Genomic DNA, 22,255 nt, shown 5'->3' with positions numbered 1-22,255 from the left:
ATTTCCCAGCATAGAGAATCGCCATGCATGAGGTTGCCAATGACCCAGCTGGTCATCCACAGGCACCTCAGCTGAGCGCTCCCTTAGCCAGCACCGGGTGAGGAGGCAGCACTGAGAGCCACCAAGTGTGAGACCGGGGCTGCCCATTCATGGGGGTGCACATGGCATCCAATTCATAGGGTTCATTGAAGGCATCAAAGTGAGACCAAGGGCTTCCCTGGTGGCGCAGTGGTTGAGAATCTGCCTGCCGGTGCGGGGGGACACGGGTTCGGGCCCTGGTCTGGGAGGATCCCGCATGCCGCGGAGCGACTGGGCCCGTGGGCCACAGCTGCTGGGCCTGCGCGTCTGGAGCCTGTGCTCCGCAACGGGAGAGGCCACGATGGTGAGAGGCCCGTGCGCCGCGGTGAGGAGTGGCTCCCGCTTGCCGCGACTGGAGAGGGCCCTCGCACAGAAACGAAGACCCAACACAGCCAAAAATAATAAATAAATAAATAATTCTTAAAAAAAAAAAAAAAAAGTGAGACCAAAACTGAAGAAACCAATTGGTGTTGATTAAGCAACTAAAAAAATAGCTTATTAACTCTATATAATGGACATGAGCTTTTCTTAGCCTTGGTCTCTCTTGCATAGTTTCTTCTTTGCAAGTAATGAAAAAAATTGTGCTGAAACTAAAAAAAAAAAGAACAGTGGGACTGATTCCTCTGACATGCTCTCTGGATAATCCGGGTCTCTTGTGACTGAGAACCGCATTGTGAGTCTAAAAAAAAGATGGGGGAGTTAGTTCTGGCTCAGGTTGTAGGTTCAGGTTGTTATTATTAATTATCCCTACTCATTTTCATTTCATATTCATATTTCTACTAATTTGTTTAATTATATTTTATTCTCATTGGTCCACCAGAGATGTGAAGTAATCTAAAAAATGATCATTAAAAACATCTTTAATGGGGCTTCCCTGGTGGTGCAGTGGTTAAGAATCCGCCTGCCAATGCATGGGGACACGGGTTCAAGCCCTGGTCCGGGAAGATCCCACATGCTGCGGAGCAACGAAGCCCGTGCGCCACAAATACTGAGCCTGTGCTCTAGAGCCTGCGAGCCACAACTACCGAGCCCGCGTGCCACTACTGAAGCCCGTGCACCTAGAGCCCATGCTGTGCAACAAGAGAAGCCACCGCAATGAGAAGCCGGTGCACCGCAACGAAGAGTAGCCCCCGCTCGCCACAACTAGAGAAAGCCCGCGCGCAGCAACGAAGACTCAATGCAGCCAAAAATAAATTAAACAAACAAATTTATAAAAATTTAATTCCTTAAGATGAATTTTTATTGTAAGAAACACAATAAATTTTTATTGTAAGAAACACACCTAACTTTTAAAAAATGTTCCAGGGCAAGGAGTCTGTTTCCCAAGAGGGAACTCCCTGCCCTCCAGGAATAGCTTTCAAATGCTCAGTGCAGCTGTGGGTAAATGTGCAATTGGATTCCCCCCTCCAACCACTTTTTTTTTTTTTTTTTTTAAGATTTCTTCTCTTCTATCCCAGAAAAACATCTGAACAGAAGTTTCAAATGTATAAAAGTTAAGAGGTCAGACTACAAAGGACTAAGAAAAAGTGTGAATATTTAACAAGAGAAACATTTTTCCTCTTTGGGAATAGAATTACATATGAGTCAATTGTCAAGTTCTCTAAAAAAAAAAAAAGGAACTGGCTGGAGTTCCGCTGTAGTCAGTACTTGCAGGTCTTTGCCCATTAAATATATTTAGTATGTGTGAGCAAGGACTTACTGACTTGCCTGTAGCTATGGAATTAAAAGTCAAGAGAAAGGGAGGAAAAAAGTAATCTAGATAAATGACTTTATTCCCTCAGGTGACATCCAGTCAGAGCAGATCCTCAGCACCGTGCAAGTTTTAACAGAATTGTGTATAGTGAACAGAGAGGTAACATGACTTATATTCTGCTAAACTACATGCCTCTTCACTTAGGCTCGGTCTCTCTAAGGCAGATCCAAAGAGAATTCACTCAGCTGCACCAAATCCATTTGATGTGAAGGGGTTCAAACTCAGAGGCCTATGAAGTGTCAGTCGCTGAAGATTAGGCCTGAGTGCCCCACTCTCACTTTCCACCCCACATACAGAGGAGGCATTAACTTGATCACTGACCGGTGGGCATCAAAGGAAGAGGAAGGGGTAGGGATTGGGGAGAAAAACCCACATAGTTTCTTCTATGCAATTACTGAAAAAAAATTGTGCTGAAACTTAAAAAATGAAGAGTAGAGCTGACTATCTGACAAATTTACCTTTTCCAAGGAGAGAGCCAATGTACATGCACCTTTACCAAGAATAATCCTAAGCAAAGTGATTTGTCTGTAACTTTAATTTACTGCTCAAAATGAAAAATAAATAAATTGGCTTTAAAATAGTCCAGCTGAAAGTTCAGTAAATTAAACTTTAGGTTTCTGAAAGCTACAATTTTATTTTAAAATAAATTTACTGGACTTCCCTGGTGGCACAGCGGTTAAGAATCCACCTGCCAATGCAGGGGACATGGGTTCGAGCCCTGGTCCAGGAAGATCCCACATGCCGTGGAGCAACTAAGCCCATGTGCCACAAACACTGAGCCTGCGCTCTAGAGCCGGCAAGCCACAACTACTGAGCCCGCGTGCCACAGCTACTGAAGCCCACGTGCCTAGAGCCCGTGCTCCACAACAAGAGAAGCCACCGCAAATGGGAAGCCCACGCGCTACAACAAAGTGTAGCCCCTGCTCGCCACAACTAGAGAAAGCCTGTGCACAGCAATGAAGACCCAATGCAGCCAAAAATAAATAAAAATAAAATAAATAAATTTATATATATATAAAAAAATTTACCAGCAAAGATTAAAAAGCATTTGCTTCGTGATTCCAATTTGTCATTGGTCCAAGAGCCTATTTCAGAAGTAAGTGAAACTTAAATGTCACCTCATCCACCCACAGCTCACACTGCTGGAGGAGCAGGACTGAGCACAACACACGACTCTCAAGAATGCAGCCAGTCTGTCCACCTAAGACCCAGGAGAGAGTCGTTCAACAGAAGTTTACTGGGTGCCCGACTATGTGTCCAGTTCTGTTCCAGGGGCTGTGGATTTAATAGTGAGTGAGAGCCAAGGTCCCTGAACTCAACAAAGCTTGGAAGTGATACATTTATTATCTAACTAGTATGTCAGATAAGGACAAAAAGACACAGGATGTGCACACGGATGGGTGGAGTTACAAAAAGAAGAAAGGTAAGTTGCCCGTAGACGTGAGAAAGTCCCAAAGAGGTTTCATCTGTTTTTGCCCTGGGAGTAGCCTGGGGCTTAGTTTTCTATGTGATCCCGGACGTTTCAACCCTACAGTAGTTTGCATAAAATTTCTAGGAGCCCTGCCAGGGGAGAACATACACAGCCGAAGTCTAATCTGTACACTCAATTACCTTGTCCCTTGAAACTGTCTCCCAGGCCCCTTTTGGTGTCTGTGCGTCGCTTCCTGACCTCTGATGGACAACGCCATCCCACCCCCCCGACCCCTGTAGATAACTGGCTGTGACCCTACATAACTCATTGACAACCGGTGGGACACTCAGGACCCTCACCTCTAAAATGAGGGGGCAGCAGAACAATTGTTCTTTTGAGTCCTTTCTAGTTCTAAGACCTAGTGACTCCCTAAATTAAAACTTAAAGTAACTCTATATTCTTTTCTTCTATTTTTGAATTTTAAGAAGTGGGAAAGAAAAGTACCCATAAGTTATTGTTTGATCTCAGAAGCAGGCTACTAACACCAACCTGATTCTGGAAATAATATAAAAGAATTATAACTTAAAACCTCAGTGAGAGGGAATGATAAAAACTCTTGGGATATATCGTGAAGCTTCTACGTCTGAACCATACGGAGAAGGAAGCATCTTACCTGTAGGGACATCTCGATCAACATTAGTAACTTCTTGATTCCTATCCAGACCTTCTTCCCTTTGACTTGCTGTGCAATTGTGGTGCGTTCTTTATCCCTGAAGTTGCCCAACAGCTACAAAAACAATAAAAAAAAACGAAAGCACTTCTATAAGTGCATCAACAACATTAGTTAATTCCCACATTTACCCTTAAAAGAACAGTGATAAGAACTACCTAACTGGTTCAAGCTGACAGAATTCTCTCATATTTTAAAATCCAACCTGACTTTCCTGAAATCCATTAGGTGCAATTATGAAAATGAAAACTGGTATCCTAAACTCTGTTTTCTTACGGACCTTGATTATAATTTAGAGATATATTTGCTGGGGGAAAAATAGCTCCAATCCATAATAAATATCAGTTAAAATTTTTAACATTCCTTTCTAGGAATAATCTGTATGTGTCAAAGCAGACTAAATTTAATTCTCTTACTCAACCCCAGCACAAAAACCGCTCAAACAGGTAAGCTGGAAACATTTATCATATAGATAGTTTCTATTTTGTTGGGAGTATGCCCCAATTATATGGGTCTTGAGGATTTCAAGAAGCCTTCCTGACTCTCACTGCTGAGCAAGTCACTAGATAATATTTTCTAACACCTCATCAAGTCATTTGTACACATTAATATTAATCAAAAGTTTAATAAAGGATATATATTTTTTAAAATTAAAGACTATGTCATCCTCAAAAAAATGTGAGAAAACATTTCCACATTATGAACTTGTTAATAAAGGGGTTGCTTTTACTTCTATAGCTTTTTTCAAGTTTCTAAGGCTTTAACCATTGCTCCAATTTATTAAATGCAAGTAAATGGGCTGAAAGCTACTATGAATAACTGAATTTTCTATTTATTGATTACTCTACTCCCTCCCCCCATTCCAAGTTTCTGGTCCATGTAATCTATATGCATTAGTCATGCTGGGCACAAAGTAATTCTTTCCTGGCAGTTTGTATGCTGCTTCCACCAAGGAATGAGGAATTACTTCACTCTCACTTGTATTTATCTCTTCTTCCTCTAATTCCTGAAAATGACTGCCGGTGTATCCCAGGTTCCGCGTTCTAGGTTAACATAGAAACTAAACACCAGGTGCGATGTCTGGGGCACCCTTAGCATTAATCCCAGCCTCAACTCCTTTCTTTGAACGGTGTACACTCCACTGGCTCATTCTCACCTCCAAAGCCTCTAGCAGCTGCTCTCCTGTGGCAATGCTGGGCACGTGGATGGTGGTGCTGAAGGCGTTAAGCATTTCCATCTCCTGAAGGACATCTTTGCGGCTCGTGGTCCCAATGATAAGAAGCTTGCGGCCCTGATCATAGGGAGAAAATGTGTTAAAACACATAGGAAAGGACTGATTAGGAAACTAGAGTAAGCCTGAACAATATCCATTTATTTAATCGCAGAAATGCAAATGATTAGGCAAAAGGGAAGGAAAAAAACTCAGCACTGTCCTCTTGAAAATCCTTTTTTTTTTTGGGCCGTGCTGCGCGGCATGTGGGATCTTAGTTCCTGCCTGCAGTGGAAGAGCAGAGTCTTAACCACTAGACCGCCAAGGAAGTCCCTCGAAAATCTTTAAAAAATGTATCAACAACATGATTCAGAAAGAGCAACACTTTCTTCAGCATGTGGTTCAGAAAGAGGCAGCAGCTCTTTCTCCTTATCCATATCAATGACATCATGGACCAGTAAATCAGGAAGATACACAAACCAAATAGAAAGATACCTTAGTATATGTTTGTAATTCATTTTTCACAGCCAACATAGTATCAATATATGTATGGCTGGGAAAAAAATGAAATGAATGAATGGAAACCCCATGCAACCCACTTAGCAAGGCTTTATTACGGTTTTTAGGAGAGGTAGGATAATAATAATAGCTTACATTTATGCAGCAGTTAACTGTGAAAGGCATGGTGCTAAATGCTTTACATAATTGTCTCATTTAATATCTTTAATTTCTTTTTAATTTTTAACCCCAAAATATACAAGGAATGTTTAAAAACTATAGCAGGCTTAGGCCACCATTCCTGATTCCCTCTCTCCAGAAGCAACCGTTTTCTACTCTCTTAGTTTTTCTTCTTATATTTACTTCCTTATCTTTAAATAACAGTGGTACACTATTATTTTTAGATTTTTCTTTTCAGCTTTAAATATTATTTCCTGAATTCCTATTATGGAAAAGGGAGAGTTAATATTAATTTTGTACAGTCCCCCACCCCAATATGTCCTTTTTCTCATCCTTCCAATTATTTCACAGTCTTTGGTTAAATCTATATTCAGTATTTATTATGATTATATAAATATGATTTACAGCTAAGCCATGTAGTGTACTATTAAATTTCCTTTCTTGGGCAACATTTTGTTTTTATTAGAGTTAATAATTGCCATTTCACCCCCCCCCCACCCCTTTGCTTAGTTTATCAAGTACTTACCACAAGTTCATCCCAAACAAATACAGCCACGGATATCATACCCATATGTTCAAACATGTTAGGGAATTTTAAAGTTTTGGGTGTTTTTTCTCAAAGACATTCCCCTCCTGGAGTCCTCTGTTCTCAAAGTTCAATCTGAACTCACTGTTCTCTAGGCCTGCTGCACAGCTGTAGCCCTAGAACTTTCCTCTCTCCTCTGTTAGATCCCGTCTCCTCACCTTCCTTTGTTTTTTCATTTATTCTCTTTTCCATGGTACATATACTTCAAAAGCTTCCTGAGAAAGGGTGTATGGGAGGTAAAAACTTTAAGACCTGGAAATGTGTTTATTCCACCCTTAATATTGTACACTTTACACTTGATAGTTTGGCTAGGTATAGAGAACAAGGTTAGAAACAAGTTTCCCCGCAGAATTTTCAAGGCATTGTTCTATTGTCTTTTAATTTTCAGTGTTGCTGACTAGAAGACTGATACCATTCTGATTTTCTGACTCATTGTTTCTAACTTTTAAAAATAAATATAATTTTAAAAGAATCTTTTCTTTATCCGTATGTTCTATAAATTGTGAACCTTGAGATAAGTCACTCTTTCTTGTTTACTGAATGTTTCTTTTTTAAAAAAATTACATCCTATTATATTTCATGGATACAACCTTATTTTAGATCTCTGTGAATACTACACATTTTTTAAAATGTTTTCTTCTTTTCTCTGCTTTGTCTTTGTTTCCTCTGAGTTCCTTTTTCTTTTCTTTCTTTTTTTTTTTTTTCTTATTTGTTCATTGGTGGTTTTCTTCAAGTGTCTGGTGATTGTTGGATTACTATTCATACTTAAGAGGTAAACTAATGACTGGAAGCTCTGAGTCTGAGAGCTTCGTGATAGGATGATAAGACTTGGCTGATTACTGGGGGTCCCTCAAAGGTCAGGATGTGTACATTTTCCCTGGAGAATCTTCCAGTCTCCTTCCTGAGGGTTATAGAGACTAGTTCCCAACATACTACATGGGAGTCGATGGGGGAAGGAGTCTGGGTACCTCACCACTCAATATGGAGACTTCCATTTACTCCTATTTGCAGTATGGCACCTCTTTAGATCAATCTCTCATTCAGTGTCCATTATAATCCTAAGAATTAAGTATCAGTATTATCTCTATTTTACTGATGAAGCTACTGAGTCTTATAGATTTAACTAATTTGTTCAAGGTCTAATAACTAATAAATGATGGAGCCAGGAATGGAAACCAGATCCAGAATCCAAAATTGTATACTGCCTTTTTTCACGAAGAAAAACACGTTTTAAAAATGTTTACTTGGAAAATGGAAGAGGAATGGATTTTAAACTATGTCACTAGATTTATGATACACACTCATTCCACAGATAAGCCTTTAATAAAATCATTAAACCTTTCACAGATCTTAGAAACTCAGGGCATTAAAATAAATGAGAAAATTTAAAAATTATGTGAAAGTTAAATTAAATGTAGGAAAAGAGTTTAAGAAATTGAAGATCAGATGCCAAAACAATTTCCATTGGGGTTTTGTAAATATTAAACCACTATTGCTAACAAGGCGTGCTAGCGTTTCTCAGTCTTACTGATTTTATTTTGTCCATCTGTTGTGCCAAGAATGGATGGTGCACCAATGTAAACAAAGGCCTAACCAAAGAAACAAGGGTGAGGCTTTCTGGTGCAATTAGTAACTGGCATATCAAATGCCTGTGCAAAGACTGTGAGAGAGAAGTATACCGCTGAAGTATACACATTAAAGGGTAATCATTGTTATTATTCAAGAAACCAACTAGCTAAAAATCAAACACATTGTCAACAGACCTTTACCAAGCCCCTGGATGAATACGGAATAGACCTTGTATATACAGAGAGACAGATACAAAACAGATCATTATAATACAATATGGAAAGGTAGAGGTATTGCACATAGGATGTCATGGTAGAGGGAAGAAATGTGTGGCAGAGAAACATCTTTTTCTCTGGAAGAGACAATATCTGAACCGAGTCTTAAGGAGTGAGTGGGGTGATTAGGAGACGAAGGGGAAGGACATCCAAGCCAGAAGGAGCAGAAATAGATAAATCCAAAGGCAAAATAACAAAAACAAAAACTGGGGTGTTGGGGTAATTACGAACACATAAAGATGTATAAACTTCTACTGTGTAACAGAAAAGTGGTGCTTTTACACTCAAACTATTTCTCAACTATTTTAAAATTCTGTTTGTAAACTTAGGAACATATCCTTGAAGGCTCATAGATGCCAAAAGCCACACAGGCTGGTATATCTTCATTACAATTAAAGATAACTGTTACTTGGCTTTTTTCCTTAGGTTTTTTTTTTTTTTTTAATTTATTTATTTATTTATTTATTTATGGCTGTGTTGGGTCTTCGTTTCTGTGCGAGGGCTTTCTCTAGTTGCAGCAAGTGGGGACCACTCCTCATCGCGGTGCGCAGGCCTCTCATTATCGCAGCCTCTCTTGTTGCGGAGCACAGGCTCCAGACGCGCAGGCTCAGCAATTGTGGCTCACGGGCCCAGCTGCTCCGCGGCATGTGGGATCTTCCCAGACCAGGGCTCGAACCCGTGTCCCCTGCATTGGCAGGCAGATTCTCAACCACTGCACCACCAGGGAAGCCCCTTTCCTTAAGGTTTTTAATGTTCCATAGTCCATAATTCCAACCCCCTCATCTTGCCCCTCTCTTACAGAGGACAACACTAGCCCTAGAAGAATGGCTTCTTACCCATTCCAGAAGGCTGGAATTGCCATTTTCCTAGTGAAACTCTGTCTTACGTTACCAGTGACTGTGCTCTTCAGAGTGTTAAGACTGGGAAATGTAGAGCAACTCATAATGGAGATGTTAATTTATGTTCTGCTTTTCTTCTTGTTTAACAAGACTGCAAACACTGCAGAGAGGTCATGACCCAGGGAAGTTCAGGCCTTGACTTGTAAGCATCATCTTTAAGAAAACACCGAAAAACATTACCAAATAATTAAATTGTGCTGGGTCATTCTGTATATTAATTAGTGGTGATACTCATGAGGAAGCTTTACCATGAAAAACCAGCTCTGAATATATTAATATCATAAATCACATTGGAGAACATTTTGGAGAAAAAGTTGCCAGCAGCATGAAATGAGAAGGCCAGCTTTAAAAATGAAAGTAGAGCTCAACCCAGAAAGAGAAATCCAACTACTAGTGGCTACTAGTCTGAGTCTATAACGCCAAAACATGCCCCTTGATGGAAAGAAAAAAAGCTGAGTGACAACTTACTTGGAAAAAATTGTTCCCAGCATACTCTTCACTGAGATTTTCTAGTCCTGATGCAATAAAGAAAAGGCCTAAATAAAACGACTATCTGCCAATCGGATTATGATAAACATTGTTCCAAGGTTAAATAAGTATTAGTTAACTAATTCTTAGTACCATAAGAAGCAACTCAGGTGAAAACATTACCATGAAAAAGGCAGGGCTCAGTCAGGTGTTGATCCTTCAGAAAAACCACTTCTTTACATGATGAAGAATGAGCCAAATACTAAGCAGTATCTAAGCCTTTTGCCACACAAAGGACTAACCAGATAATCCACACCCTTTCATAGGTCCTGCCCATTGACTGGCCCCAATAAACTGATTTGCAACAAAAGTTCATGTGGAAGAAAGCTTTTTTTCCCTCCCTTAAATAAAAATGCCACCAATATAATAACTGCAGTGAAATGGAAGGGCTGATTTTAACCTGCTAACAAAAGTAAAGTCAGTTATGCAGTAAAGAAAGGCCAATTATTTCCATATCATTCAATGCTGAGCAAGGGCAATACACCCTTGGTAAGAAGAATGAATTGTGAACAACTGGAAACCCTGAAATGGATTAAGAAGTGAGTGTGCCGGGGGCCTTAAACTTTATTTTCTGGTTGTTAGAATTTGAGCCTTTTGTAAACAAAAGTGAAAATTTTCAGAATTCACAATTTATAAGCCCAGTAAGTTAAAGATAAAATAGATTAGTTGATCAGACCATTAACATGAATTGACTCTGTTCGGGTATTTATGGAATTATGAGATTCAGTTTGTGCCTCTAAAGTGAGTACAATCTGGCTGGGGAGACCAAGTAAATATTCAGGGACCACTACCAAGTAAGACACCAGCAAACATAAATGAATAATGCTGAGGGGACACAGCTTATGGGCACAGCTTCACTGGCATGGGGTCATCTGGGAAGATTCCTATAGTATCGTAGAGACACTGACGAAGAGGAAGGAGGCCCTGGAGGAGAAGGGACAGGTCTTCCATGCTCCTAATTCCCATGTGGGTGGTGGAGGCAGCTGAGCCAGAGCCCTCAGGGCTGAAAACGGTCTTTTTAGAGAGATGGGGAGTAGGCAGCCAATCAAAGGAAGACTCAGAATGCCAAACTAAGAAAGGAGATTTAGTATAAAAAGCAACAGGAAACTAAAGAAGGTGCTGGAGGAGGAAGAATTGTGATGACGAGAAAGATGATCCCAGCAGCTTCATGCTGGGCAGCCCGGCAGCCTGTGAGGGGGCTGCTGCAGGAGAGACAGCTCTGAGAAAGGGTCTCAGAGTGAGCGCGCCCAGGAAGGGTCGGCGCCTCGCCATCAGTGATGCACACACACGCCTTCCATTTCAACGCAAGCCCAAGGTGGGCAGAAAGCAAGGGAGGAGAGGCAAGTCCCCTGCTGGACAGGTGGTTTGGTGCCACACAAAAAGTACAGGCTCCACCATTCATAGCTGGGTGATTTGGGCTAGATCACTGAACTTCTCAGCACCTGTTTCTTCCTCAACCATAAAAACGGGATTAAAAATCCTACCTACTTGTCAGAGTAGAGCATGAGGTGAGAATGCGTGGGGGAGGGAGGCCTTTGCCATCACTGTCAGAGGAGACAGGAATGAAAGGAAGTGAGAGCTTGAACGATGGTCTTGAGAGGAACCTGAAAAATTGTCCTCTGCCTGGGATGTCAGGAATCTATGACATCGGGTCGGGTGGGCGAGCAGTGGGGCACGTGAGAATTCCTCTCTTCCCAACAATGCAGGCACTGGCCGCAAACGACGCCAAGAGAGTGCATTCTCCCAGAGGGCCAAGATTCACTCTGCATTAGGGGGAAATGAGCGCTCCGATCTTCAGCTTAACGACGGTTACGTCAAGGCCCAGACGAGGCCTGAAGCTAAAGATCAAACAGCCCTCAGAAGCAGCCGTGACAGCAGGTTGAGAGTGAGGGGCCTCGGTGAGAGGCAGGGACTCTGAGGAAGAAATCAGCTCAGGGCAGAGGATGTGAAGCTTTTCTGGTAAGAGGTGCTTCAGTTTGTCACTTACACTAGTTTCATTCTTGAAATGGGAGTAATGTCTGATACTTTAACTTAGTTTGTTATTATTCAGTGCAGGTTAAATAAAAAATTCTATCCACCATAGAGCTTATACAACTTTACCACTGCATTTATTTGCAAGTCTGAATCTTGTCTCTAGCCTGTCAGCTCCCTGGGGGCGGGGCCATGTTGTATTCATCTCTGTCCTTGCAGGTCTTTAGCACAGCATGCCTGGCACGCAGAAGATACTCTGATGTTCCCTCTACCTAGAATGCTCTTCCCTTATACATCCACATGGTTCTCTGCCTCAAAGTCAGGGCTCTGCTCCAGTGTCACCTTTCCCACAAGGCCTACCCCCCCACCCCCACTTCATTTCCCTTTATCCTGCTCTTTCCCCCCACAGTAGGGACCACCTCTTAACATACTATATACTTTACTCATTTACTGTCTTTACTTATTTATTCTATTTATTGCTGGCCTTCCCTCATAAGGACAGGACTTGTGTCTGTTTGGTTTCACTGATGGATCCAGGGCTAGCATAGTGCCTTGAACATAGTGACAAGTTGATACATTTGTGTTGAATGAATGAATGGTGATCTCAGTGTAGGTTTCAAGGGCCGCAGATCACTCCTTCCTTGTTACACTTCTCTTCTGGCCCTGGAATAATGCACACTATACCAAATGTTCAAAAGGAAAATAACTACCATTTCAGAGTCTATACATCTGAGCCCCAAGTGCAGAGTCTATACATCTGAGCCCCAAGTGTTGAATACTATGATAACAAGTCAACAAGTTTTAAAGAAAACAATCCAGAATGATCAGCATGTATGCTTCATTTACAATATAACAACTAGATGCAAAGGATGTCATACCGCTTTCTCTTAGCTAATCAATTGATCGTCAATAGTTAAGCTATTCATAACTATTCATAATACAGACTTCTCTAACAGAGAAAAGATAAGACTCATTAGAAGCCATTAATTTAAGCTAGCGAGATAAGTATTATTAAGCATCTCCTACAACTCTTGGTTTCCCCTAATCAAGGGAAAAATTTGACTACTATTAAAAACAACCAAGAGTCTGGACAGTGAAAGGAGAGGAATTGGGGCCACTTTGCATATCCTGCATGCATTTGATTTCTCACGCTCCAATGTCTGTAACTTCTTTTTTTGCTAGTTAAATGTTTAAGTTGAATACCAAAGGAAGGATGTTTCAAATAAATCATGTTACAACTAGGCAGACAACGACATTTAAACTCTCCATTAGATTTTACCCTGAAGCAAATTCTTAGCCTACTGTCTTTGTAACCATCCTCCTGGTGCTGCAGGCAGGACAGAGGACGATAAAGAGGGGGAATTCATAATGCACATGGAATATGAAATGAGAAACTTCACCCCAAATAATTTTTAAAAATTACTATAGGCAAGAGCAGACCACTTTGAGATATTAAAGAATATTTTAGTACCAGTTTGTGAAAAAGACATGGAATCATCAGATTTTGTACTCAGAGCAGCTCTGAAAGCTTGCCTAGTTCTCTCCTCCTCCCTCTCCTCTCCTGGCTATTTTGTAGGTGAGAAACAGGGGTAAGATTTTACATCCAAGGAGGGAGCTGAAACCAGAGTTCAGGCCTCACCGATATTCCCACTATGCTTTGCTGTCCATTCTTATTTGTGTAATTTTTAACTTATATCAGCAATGGCTGATCTCTTAATTATGAGTTAGATAGATATATCACCTAGAAATTACGACCTCTGAGCTCTTAGGAGAAAAGGTTAAATAAATTAAGAAAATGAAGACGTACTGATGTACAGTATTCTTAGTGCCCAGTTTTGTAGGTGCTCTCTCATTAGAAACTTAATTAAGATGATCACTGATTCATCAGCAAATCCAAACTCTTCCACCTGGCACCCACAGTAGACTTTCCCTCCCTCCCTCCACTTTTAGCTTGAGATGCCCTAAAATGACCCCTGTGCTCTAATCAGTTCAATTTTCTTCTTCTTTCTCATTTAACTTCTACCTCTGTGATTTTTTTTTTTTAATTTATTTATTTTTGGCTGTGTTGGGTCTTCGTTGCTGCGTGCAGGCTTTCTCTAGTTGCTTTGAGCAGGGGCTATTCTTTGTTGCGGTGTGCGTGCTTCTCATTGCGGTGGCTTCTCTTGTTGTGGAGCACAGGCTCTAGGTGCGTAGGCTTCAGTAGTTGTAGCACGTGGGCTCAGTAGTTGTGGCTCGCCAGCTCTAGAGCGCAGGCTCAGTAGTTGTGGCGCACGGGCTTAGTTGCTCCACAGCATGTGGGATCTTCCCAGACCAGGGCTCGAACCCGTGTCCCCTGCACTGGCAGGCGGACTCTTAACCACTGCGCCACCAGGGAAGTCCCTACCTCTGTGATTTTTATCCATAGCATTCCTCTTTATTAAAATGCTTTCCAGAGTTTTCTACCAGTTTGCAATTATCCCTTATGTTCAAGATATTTCAGAACTTGCCTTCTCTCCACATTCTGCCCTCCTTTAACCCTACACAACCCAGTTTGCTCCTTCAGGCTCCACCCTCTCCGAGCATGGATTCAATGTGCCCAGTAAAAACACCTCATTTATCTGGAGGCCAATTTACTGAACAATTTCAACTATCTAGAGCATAGCCAAGAACCAAGATATATGCAAAATTCTCTAACTTCTAGAACTGAAAAAACACAATAAATGAGGTTCAAGTGACTACTCACAGGTAGTACCAACTTATCCCCTGGGCACAGCGGGCACAGCGGGCACAGGGGCAAGGGCCCACAAAAATATTCTAATTTCTTCTAAAATCAGAAGAAAAATAAAAGAACTTTCAGGTTGAGGAAAATGTTTTAAATACCAACAGTTGGAAAATAAAAGTTTAACATTTTTTTTATGAAGAAAGGGACCCAGGGACTTCACGACATGGCCCTGCTGGCAGGAAGCTCCTCCGGCTCTCATCAGAGCCTAGTTGCTCTCACTTTACAGACAACTCAAGGGTCCTGGAGGTTGCCTTTCTTAGCTCACAGCTGACAAGAAGCAGCAAATTAGACGAGGGGGAATTGTCAGAGGCAGGCCGACTGACACAACTCACTTGAATTCCTCAAGTAAAAGCTGATAGCAAAACCATTAAAAACAAGAAAAAGTACAACAAACTCAAAAAAACAGGGCACACTGGGCCTACTTAATGACTCCCAGGGCCAAGTCCTCTACATTCCAATAGTTCTTGCATAATCGCCATGTGATTATGGTTTGTAATGAAGATTCTTATTCATTAACGTAGTGTTTATAATACTTTGCTTCAGACACCAAAGATGTATGTAGCATTTCTTTCCTTTTAAAAAAGGCTAAAGTATAACAGCAATTGATATTTAAAGAGGTTAAGCTTCAGTCATTTCGGAAAAATGAAGCCTTTGATTTCCTACTAATTCCTATTCTTCCCTCCAGTGAAACTGAATATGCCATATGAAGCCTAAGATAAGTAACTGTACACAAAACGCATCCGTAAATTCCCAAGTACCAGTTAGTATGTAAATATAAAAATGTGCTGGTTCTGGTGCAGGCACACCCTTCACCATCTCTGCCCAGCGCTGCAAAGCTGGAATTCCTCAGCACAGCACAATGGTCCTCATCAATCTCCCTGTCACTCATCTTTCAAGACCAGGATCAAGAACTACTATTTGTGAAATATTTGCAGATTTTCTCAGGTAAAATGGACCATACTTTCCTCCACAGTCCACTGAACCCACATAAGTTATAAAACTTAACTATTTACATCATCACGTTTACACATCTTTCACCCTCACTGGATTGTGTCAGGGACACCAGTTGGCCTGCATACAAATAAGAAAAAAAATACCCCTCCTAGGTGGATGAATTAGAAAAAAGCAGTCATCTAGGTATATGTAGCCACCCTTGTCCCCATCTCCTAAAGCCCCAGCACCTTGTATGAGTAAAAAGGCACCCCTTTTCCTCTTCCTCAGGGCTAGGGTTGCCAGATAAAGCCCTGAGTATAAGTATGTCCCAAACAATGCATGGGATATACTTACACTAAGAGATTATTTGGTGTCTTTCTGAAATTCAAATTTAACTTGGCATCCTATATCCTCATGTACTAAATGTGGCAACCATACTCAGCTGGGCAGTTACAGCCCACGTCAGGGTACACGGCTCACAGGGCAACTGGAGTGTGGGCCAGATGTTAACCCCCACTTGCCAGTTGACCTTGTGCACAGCTTGTGCCCAAACTGCACAACTGAATAGGTGGTCCTGGATTATGAGCTCTTTGAGGGCAGGTAGCATGTCTGATTCATCTTTGTTATTTCTATAGTACAGAACAAAAGTTTATTAAATGTACATCCTAATAAAAGCATATATTCCCTAAAGAAATATTTCAAACTTGCATTTCAAAAGAAATATTTTTGGATAGAAAGAAACTTCTCATCTCCTTTCCATGAAGCTTAGTAGAACTGTCACCATCTATCCTGGTCAACCTTGGTCACATTGGCATTCAACCATCGTTAAGTTCAGCCTGGAAGCACAGCACTGAGCTGAATGCCAGGTGGGTGTCCAAGGACAACCGTGAGAGTCAGGAGGCACTTACATACACACTTTTACTCGCAGGACCACAGAGTATCTTACAGACCAGACCTTAAATTAAATCAGCCTTAAAGAAAAAACAAGGCTAACAAAATATATTGCACACAGACAAGCTTAGATACAAAGGTAGATTCATTTAACTGTTGTTAGTCAAGCAGCAAGTTAGTTGCAAAGGACTGGAATTTTGACAGTTATACTGCTGAGTTAAAAATAAAAACAACTGTATACACATTAAGTTTTTATTTTTCCTGATTATAAAGTAACAAATGCTTATTGTAGAAAATGTATAAAATGTAAGAAATAATAAAGCAGAAAAACCCACCTACGACCTACCATCTAAGATCAGTTGTCTTTAAGATGGAGAAATAATAGAACTTCCTTTAACTTTTGTTTTTCTCTTCATTCTTTTTAAAAATTCCTTTTTTGTACGTTTTAAAATGGACACCAACTAATAGAATAATAAATGCATTAAAATATTGGGAGGATGAGCTCAAACTTTTTTTTTCAAAATTTGGAGGCAATCACAGAAAACAATTTTGGCATATTTCCTCCAGTCTTTTTTTCTTCATAACTGAAATCACACTTAGAGAATAACTGAGGATTAAGTGGAAGGTGATTTGATCCTTAGGCAGGCAGTTTCTGACACAGGCCCACTTTACATAGATAATGGATCACTAGCGGGGTGGCCACCAAGCTGTTCATCTCCCTGCTCTGGCTGGTATTTCACCCTGTTCTCCCTTCCCATTATTACTCCTTACTTGGGGAACTGGCACCCTTCTTCCACCTGCTCCAGGGCTGCCCCAGCAGGATCTGCAGGAGCCCGATGGCTGGCAGCTAGAGGGAAAGGAAGCTGCCATTCCTGCTGACATTTCTAGGGCTGGCTTCTTCCGCAGCAGCCACCTGGAGCCTGGCTCCTTTGATATGGGTTGGTTACTTTGTTGGTTTTACGGATTTTTTGTGTGAGGAAAGACAGAGTCAGGGTTTTCTTTAAAGTGAATAATTAACAATTGAGTTGTGATTTGCAGTTTACAAAGAACTATAATCAACATTTATCTTATTTAATTCTCACGATCTAAATATTAAATATTACTACTGTTCCCGTTTTACAATGAGAAAATTGAGGCTCAGAAATTAAGTGACTGAATTCAAGTTCAAGTCTTCAAACTCTAACTTCTGAGCTCTTATTTACACTGCCAATGCCAGTTCTACATGTAGACTCACTATCTTCAAGATATCCATTCAACAAATATCATCATCTATGTAGCCTAAATAGGTCTGCAAAGAGAGAGAGAGGGGAAGAGAAGAAGAGAGGAAGGGAGGAAGGAAGGAAGGGAGGAAGGAAGGGAAGGAAAGGGAGGGGGGAGGGAGGGGGCAGGGAGGGAGGAAAGAAGGAAGGGGAGGGAGGGAAGGAAGGAAGAGGAGGAAGGAAGAAAGGAAGGAAGGAAGGGGAGGGAGGAAGGAAGGAAGGAAGGGGAGGAAGGAAGGAAGGGGAGGAAGGAAGGAAGGAAGGGGAGGAAGAGAGAAAGAGAAAGAAAGAAAGGAAGGGAGGGTCTAGGCAGATTGTCTGGAGCTTTCCTTGTGAAAAGCACTCTTGACATTTGCCATTCCCCAATGTGAGTGGTAAGCAGGATTGTCAAAATGAAAGCATGGTTACAGACCAAGCTGTGACGTGAAAAGATCAAGGCCTTGTTCCATCTACATTCCAATAACTATCAGGAATATTGACAGATTGTTTTGGACCCTTTGTAAGGTTCCCCTTATTGGTTCTTCTCACCCAACAGTTGTTATGCCATATAGTATAAACCCTTACGGATCTTCAAAGATCTGTGTATTTGTTTTGGGGACAGGAAGGTAGAAGAGAAGCTGTGAAATGCTATTCTGTTCCACCTTGGATTAGAAAAAGAGGTGAACTTTAGTCACAAGCAACAGGTAGCTACAGGGAAAAAGGACGTAGGGGGGCCAGTCCCCGGAGGCTAAGGACGAGTGTAATAGGTAGTGTCCTTGGGATCCCACAATGGCCAGAAGCCCTGGCCCTCTCTCTACTCCTCACGCTGTTGAACTCTGAAATTCCTGTTTCTACTTCATTCTCCCTTTTATAATACGGATCTCCAATCCCCAGACCAGAGTATTTGTCTTAGGACTCAGGAAGCTTCTAAATTTCAGTGAATGGGCGATGGGGAAGCAGGGTGCCTCTACTTCTTTTTCCAGTATTGCAAATGAGAGAAGTTGAACCTGGGCATTCCAACTTGAAACTCTGAACTCACTTTCCATGGAAATTTGCTATATACAGTTACATTCTTTAGTTTTCCTATCTTACATGCTAAAGAGGTTCTGTGGACTATCTAAAGGCACCTCTTTTCTTAAAACAACAACAGCTGGGAAATACATTTCTAGTTCTATACAACAGCCTTAATAAAATACTAAACCCCTAAGAACTTTGAAACATTAAGAAAACAGGAAGAAACAGAATTTTAGATGTCAACCCTTAGGCTCCAAGCAATGAGAACATTCAAATCACGCAAGAGAAACATTCACCCTTTTTTAAGGATAGGACTTTATAAACTGATTCTTTACAAATGACATTCTCTGTGGCCAACAGCATACTCCTACTTCTCAGTAACTTTATGCTTTTCACAATAAGGCATTAATACCTTATATCTGTGCAGCCCGCAGGTTTACATAGAACTTACATTATGTGAGTTGGCCGTCACTGTGGTAGGTAAGGAGGAATAATCTTCATTTTACAGATGAAGAAATAGACACAAAGGTATTAAGGGACTAGTTCAAGACTAAAACGCCAGATGGCTGTGCTAAGACTCAAACTCAGGTTTTCTGACTCCAAGTCCAATACGATGAGTAAGTTGTGCAGAGAGGATACTCATAACTAGATTCATGGCCCCATGGAACATTATGATGGTATAATCAACACTTTTCTAATGCTGATGTCTAGTCACAGTAATATATTTAAGGCAGTGAGAGAATATTTTGTCTCAGCACCATTAGCATTTTTCTGATTAAAATTTAGATATTTAATTTTGAGTTACCTGAAAATGGTATGTGTGTATGTATATATCTTATAATTTTTTGCATTAATTAATACGTATTTTAGATGTGCTCTACTGAAAAACAAAACAAAAAACCCTATTTTGAAAACATGGTTTTATTTAGCAGATATCTGCAGCAATGTTTTATGAAAGGACTCACCAAATTTCTTTCACTGTTTTTTGATTAACTTGAAATTGTTCTCCCTCTCTCTCTCTCTCTCTCTCTATATATATATATATATTCAATTTACACAGAACTTTCTGAGATAACCTAGTAAGCAAAATATACTTTTAGAGAATTTTTTAAACTATAGTAGCCATCTAACGTCACTGATTTAATAAATGAGAAAACTGGGCTACTAAACGGTCAAGCATCACACAGATTTTTTATAAAGAAGCCCAATGCAAAAGTCACCACATCAGTGATTACAATTAATGTGTCTGGCAAAATTACTAAACCTCTCTCTTAAAGTGGTTATATATCTTCTTGACTCATATTGTAGTCATTAGCCAGAGTTAATTTTGAACAGATAGACAGAGAGATAATCATGTTTAGGCCTGCGTGATTTGGAGTCTCTTCCATTATTTGCTTATTTTGCTAAAGCAACCCGAAGACTGAAGAGTTGCTTAATATCACCAAGACTTCCTAATAACATATCCGAAGTTAAGATTGCACTGAGATGTCATATAAGGATTACAGAAAAAGCAATCTTGTAGAGAGACTGGTGATCTTAAATTAAACCCCTGGAGAAACAAATATGTCTGCCTGCGTTCCCATCAGGAGTTTACTAACAGTCTCATTGTTAGTTATACCCTTCCCAGCTCTAAGCCCTACTTCTTTCTTATCAGGTAATATTCCTAAGTGCCAGAGCAGTAAGGAAGTAATTTTTTTCAACAACTTTATTTTTCAGCTAAAATTCTAACAACTGTCAGGTCCAAGTTCTACTTCAGTAATATTGCTATTTTTTTTGATTTTTTTTTTATTATTTTTTTAAACATCTTTGTTGAAGTATAATTGCCTTTCAATGGTGTGTTAGCTTCTGCTTTATAACAAAGTGAATCAGTTATATATATACAATATGTTCCCATATCTCTTCCCTCTTGCATCTCCCTCCCTCCCACCCTCCCCATCCCACCCCTCTAGGTGGTCACAAAGCACCGAGCTGATCTCCCTGTGCTATGCGGCTGCTTCCCACTAGCTATCTATTTTACATTTGGTAGTGTATATATGTCCATGACACTCTCTTACCCTGTCACATCTCACCCCCCCCCCCATATCCTCACGTCCATTCTCTATTAGGTCTGTGTCTTTATTCCCGTCAATATTGCTATTAATTTGGAGTGATCTTCTTTTGTAAAAGTTTACAGTTTCCAAAGAGTTTTCCAGCTGGCATGCTGTGAATGAATTATAAGTGTTCTAAGATACCAATTCTCGTCAGCCCTTGGGAAGGCTGGGTGGCACGTGGCGTGGCTGCATCTCTGGCCAGCTGTGAATGGCCTCATCCACTTACCCAAGTACATCATCAGATGTTATCATTTCCTACATGCCATGATATGAAAAAGGCTGGGAAGCACTGAAGTGAAACAGGAGTGGTTCTCCATTAGTTACAAGGTTATTCTGGTACATATGGATGAGGTCTTCCAAACTGATTTGCAAAAGTGTCAGGTAAACATTAAAGCAGTCAGGTTAATGGGCTTAACTACTCTCACACTTGTTGAGGAAACTGGAAGTCATGTCATTTCACAGCTGAGGAGTTCCTTTTCAGGCACTTTGTCTCCCAAAAAGAAAAAAAAAGAAGGTGCCAGAAGAGATCTATGAGGAAAATCATAAAGCCGCTGGTGCTGCAGTTTGCAGGAAGATTTACCTGGCCTCACTGCGTTACTACTGCCTCTTCCTTGACACGAAGACTAAGGCTTTCATCCTCCTGATCCTGAAAGGCACATTCCCTTCGACTTCCATAAATCTGCAAAGCTTGAAAAGAGCCCCAGTGTCATCAAGCAAAAGAGACGGCTTTAGGAATCTCACTGTAAGGAGGGGTGTCTTCAAGCCTCTCACTGCTAAGCCGGACATTTCCTAACACTGGACAAATTGTACGTCCAGCTCAGGGAGGGTGAACTGCAGTGGTCTTTTACCCTCCAAGCCAATTGTTAGCTTTTCACAAGAATCAGCAGGGAAGCACATGTGAAACCTCTGTGGTGATGGTGAGCGCCCCCATGCCTTGTGTGACTCTGCATGTAGATGAAGCAGGCTGGGAGCTTTCTTAGCTACTGCTGCTGAGTTCTCAGAGCAGCCCTTTTCTGCGGCGTGGCTCCCTGCTGGGACAGCCCTTTTCAATTTTTCTATCCCCCCTCGATCTCTTCTCCTGCAGAACACAGGGAAACTTGATTGAAATAAAGACTTAGGGAACATGTTTTATTTTCTCCTGTTCAATCCATTTTAGAAAAGCTTTTAATTGGTTTTAAAAAGATGCTAAACAAAATGTGATGATGTTTTTCAGTCTTCATGAACTACAGATACCACTTTTTATACTTTCAAAGGGCTAATAAATCAATCATGAAATTAACTCTCCAGCTAAATTTAAAGCAAATCCACTGAATACTGGGTTCATTAAAAATCTATGCATTTACTTGGAAAAATTTAAAATTCAAAGAAAATTATCCTAGTAACTGAAATCTGACTTGAATTTTTAGTCCTACACTGAAAATCCAAGACCAAAGCAATCACAAAGGGAAAAAAGGAAGGCTTGTGAACCAGTTTTAATAAGCCAATTTACAATGAGGGAGGGGAGATGGGGGAGGGGGAGAAGTAGAAAAAAAGAATATCTTGATACATAACAACATAGTACCCCTGAAGGGATTCTTTTATTTGAGCATGTGCACACATGCACATACAATTTTTCTATGTGAAAGCTGAATTACAACAAA

At 40.7% G+C, this 22,255-nt stretch overlaps 1 protein-coding gene across 3 annotated transcripts in view; it reads right to left on the bottom strand.

Annotated features, from left to right (window-relative positions):
* The window catches only part of NSF (N-ethylmaleimide sensitive factor, vesicle fusing ATPase), a 159,899-nt gene that overhangs the window by 2,342 nt on the left and 135,302 nt on the right, over nucleotides 1-22,255 (bottom strand). For all 3 annotated transcript variants that reach the window (XM_068530702.1, XM_068530700.1, XM_068530701.1), the window contains 2 exons: nucleotides 5,129-5,263; nucleotides 3,916-4,029 (listed from right to left, as the gene is read on the bottom strand). In XM_068530702.1, coding sequence (XP_068386803.1) covers nucleotides 3,916-4,029; nucleotides 5,129-5,263 — 249 coding nt within the window. The remainder of the gene's footprint in view (nucleotides 1-3,915; nucleotides 4,030-5,128; nucleotides 5,264-22,255) is intronic.

The sequence above is a fragment of the Eschrichtius robustus genome, chromosome 20, assembly GCF_028021215.1.
Source record: "Eschrichtius robustus isolate mEscRob2 chromosome 20, mEscRob2.pri, whole genome shotgun sequence".
Lineage (NCBI taxonomy): Eukaryota > Metazoa > Chordata > Mammalia > Artiodactyla > Eschrichtiidae > Eschrichtius > Eschrichtius robustus.
The sequence above is the reverse complement of the archived record's forward strand: the minus strand, read 5'-3'. Positions and strand labels throughout refer to the sequence as shown.